Source organism: Salvelinus sp. IW2-2015, unplaced genomic scaffold, assembly GCF_002910315.2.
Source record: "Salvelinus sp. IW2-2015 unplaced genomic scaffold, ASM291031v2 Un_scaffold9384, whole genome shotgun sequence".
Taxonomy (NCBI): Eukaryota; Metazoa; Chordata; class Actinopteri; order Salmoniformes; family Salmonidae; genus Salvelinus; species Salvelinus sp. IW2-2015.
In genome coordinates this window covers 1-1,536 of record NW_019950643.1, presented here as the reverse complement: position 1 = coordinate 1,536, position 1,536 = coordinate 1, and the positions used below count along the sequence as shown (strand labels likewise).

Genomic DNA, 1,536 nt, shown 5'->3' with positions numbered 1-1,536 from the left:
CTCTGTTATTGGTAATGGTGAGAGGTTAGCATGTTTTGTTGTAGCCTCTGTAACTTTCTCACTCATTATTATTCATGATTCATTCATGATCTTTCTCAGTCATGGCAGTCACAGGCTTGATGAAGTCATTGTGTTCAAAGAATATGGGACCAAATACTATACTTTGACTACTTTAATACACTATAAGTGAATTGGTCAGAATACTTATGACTTCTTCAAATAGGGGGACTAGATACATAAAGTGCTTTTATTTTTCTAAATGGTGAAACAGATATGTATTAAAATACCCTCAAATTAAAGGTGACATTATATACTGTCACCTCATATGAAACATTTTATATCAAATACAAAATGTTGGAGTATAGAGACACATTTAAAATGTTAGTTTCACTGTCATTATAGATATGGTGTGGACTGTATACTCAATACAATCTAAATCTGATACCTCACTGTCATTATAGATATGATGTGGACTGTATACTCAATACAATCTAAATCTGATACCTCACTGTCATTATAGATATGGTGTGGACTGTATACTCAATACAATCTAAATCTGATACCTCACTGTCTGTCTTTGGTCAGAATACTTATGACTTCTTCAAATGGGGGGACTAGATACATTAAGTCCTTTAATTCAGATATGTATTAAAATAAATAAAAGGTGACATTATATAATGTTGAAAACAATATACTACCACTATTTTCACCACCAAAGAATATCAGTGTGATTTTAATATGATTTGACTCTTTGCAGGCTGTCASGCTGTCTAGTCACAGAGGAAGGCTGTGCTTCTCTGGTCTCAGCTCTGAAGTCAAACCCCTCACACCTGAGAGAGCTGGACCTGAGCTACAATCACCCAGGAGACTCAGGAGTCAGACTGCTCTCTGCTGGACTGGAGGATCCACACTGCAGACTGGAGAAACTCAAGTATGTAGAGGGTTTATGTCAATGTTCATATCAGACATGTTTGACTTATCAGGCTGGTTAAGACAAACATTCTGACCACCACTTGGACAAAGTTATATGGTGACTGTGTGTGCCCTGTGTGTGTCCTCTGTGTGTGTGTCCTGTGTGTGTGTCCAGTGTGTGTGTGTGTCCTGTGTGTCCAGTGTGAAACACACTAGACTCATACACACACACCCATGACACACACACACAGACACACACATACACACTGGGCACACACACACACACACAGGACACACCCTCTGGACACACTGGACACAAACACTGTGTGTCCTGTGTGAGTGTGAGTATGTGTGTGTGTGTGTGTGTGTGAGTGTGTGTGTGTGAGTGAGTTCAGGTGTATCCCTCAATGACTGTCTGTTCTGCTTACCGCTACAGTGTGGAACATGGTGGAGAGAACACAATGAAACCTGGGCTTAGAAAATGTGAGTGTTGACTGCTGTGAAGAATATGACTAAGAATAAGTCTTAATTCAAGTTAAGTCAAAGTCAAAGACCACCATCATTACTTACTTGGTCATATTAAATATCAGCTGTAGTTCTACAGAAGCAGAAATCAGGGACACC

General features: G+C 39.3%; 1 protein-coding gene across 1 annotated transcript in view; it reads left to right on the top strand.

Moving 5' to 3' along the window:
- The window catches only part of LOC139027297 (NACHT, LRR and PYD domains-containing protein 12-like), a 5,829-nt gene extending 4,299 nt beyond the window's left edge, over window positions 1-1,530 (top strand). The window contains exons 4-5 of the mRNA XM_070442423.1: window positions 758-931; window positions 1,349-1,530. Coding sequence (XP_070298524.1) covers window positions 758-931; window positions 1,349-1,406 — 232 coding nt within the window. The 3' untranslated portion in view covers window positions 1,407-1,530. The remainder of the gene's footprint in view (window positions 1-757; window positions 932-1,348) is intronic.
- The last annotated feature ends 6 nt before the right edge of the window (window positions 1,531-1,536 follow it).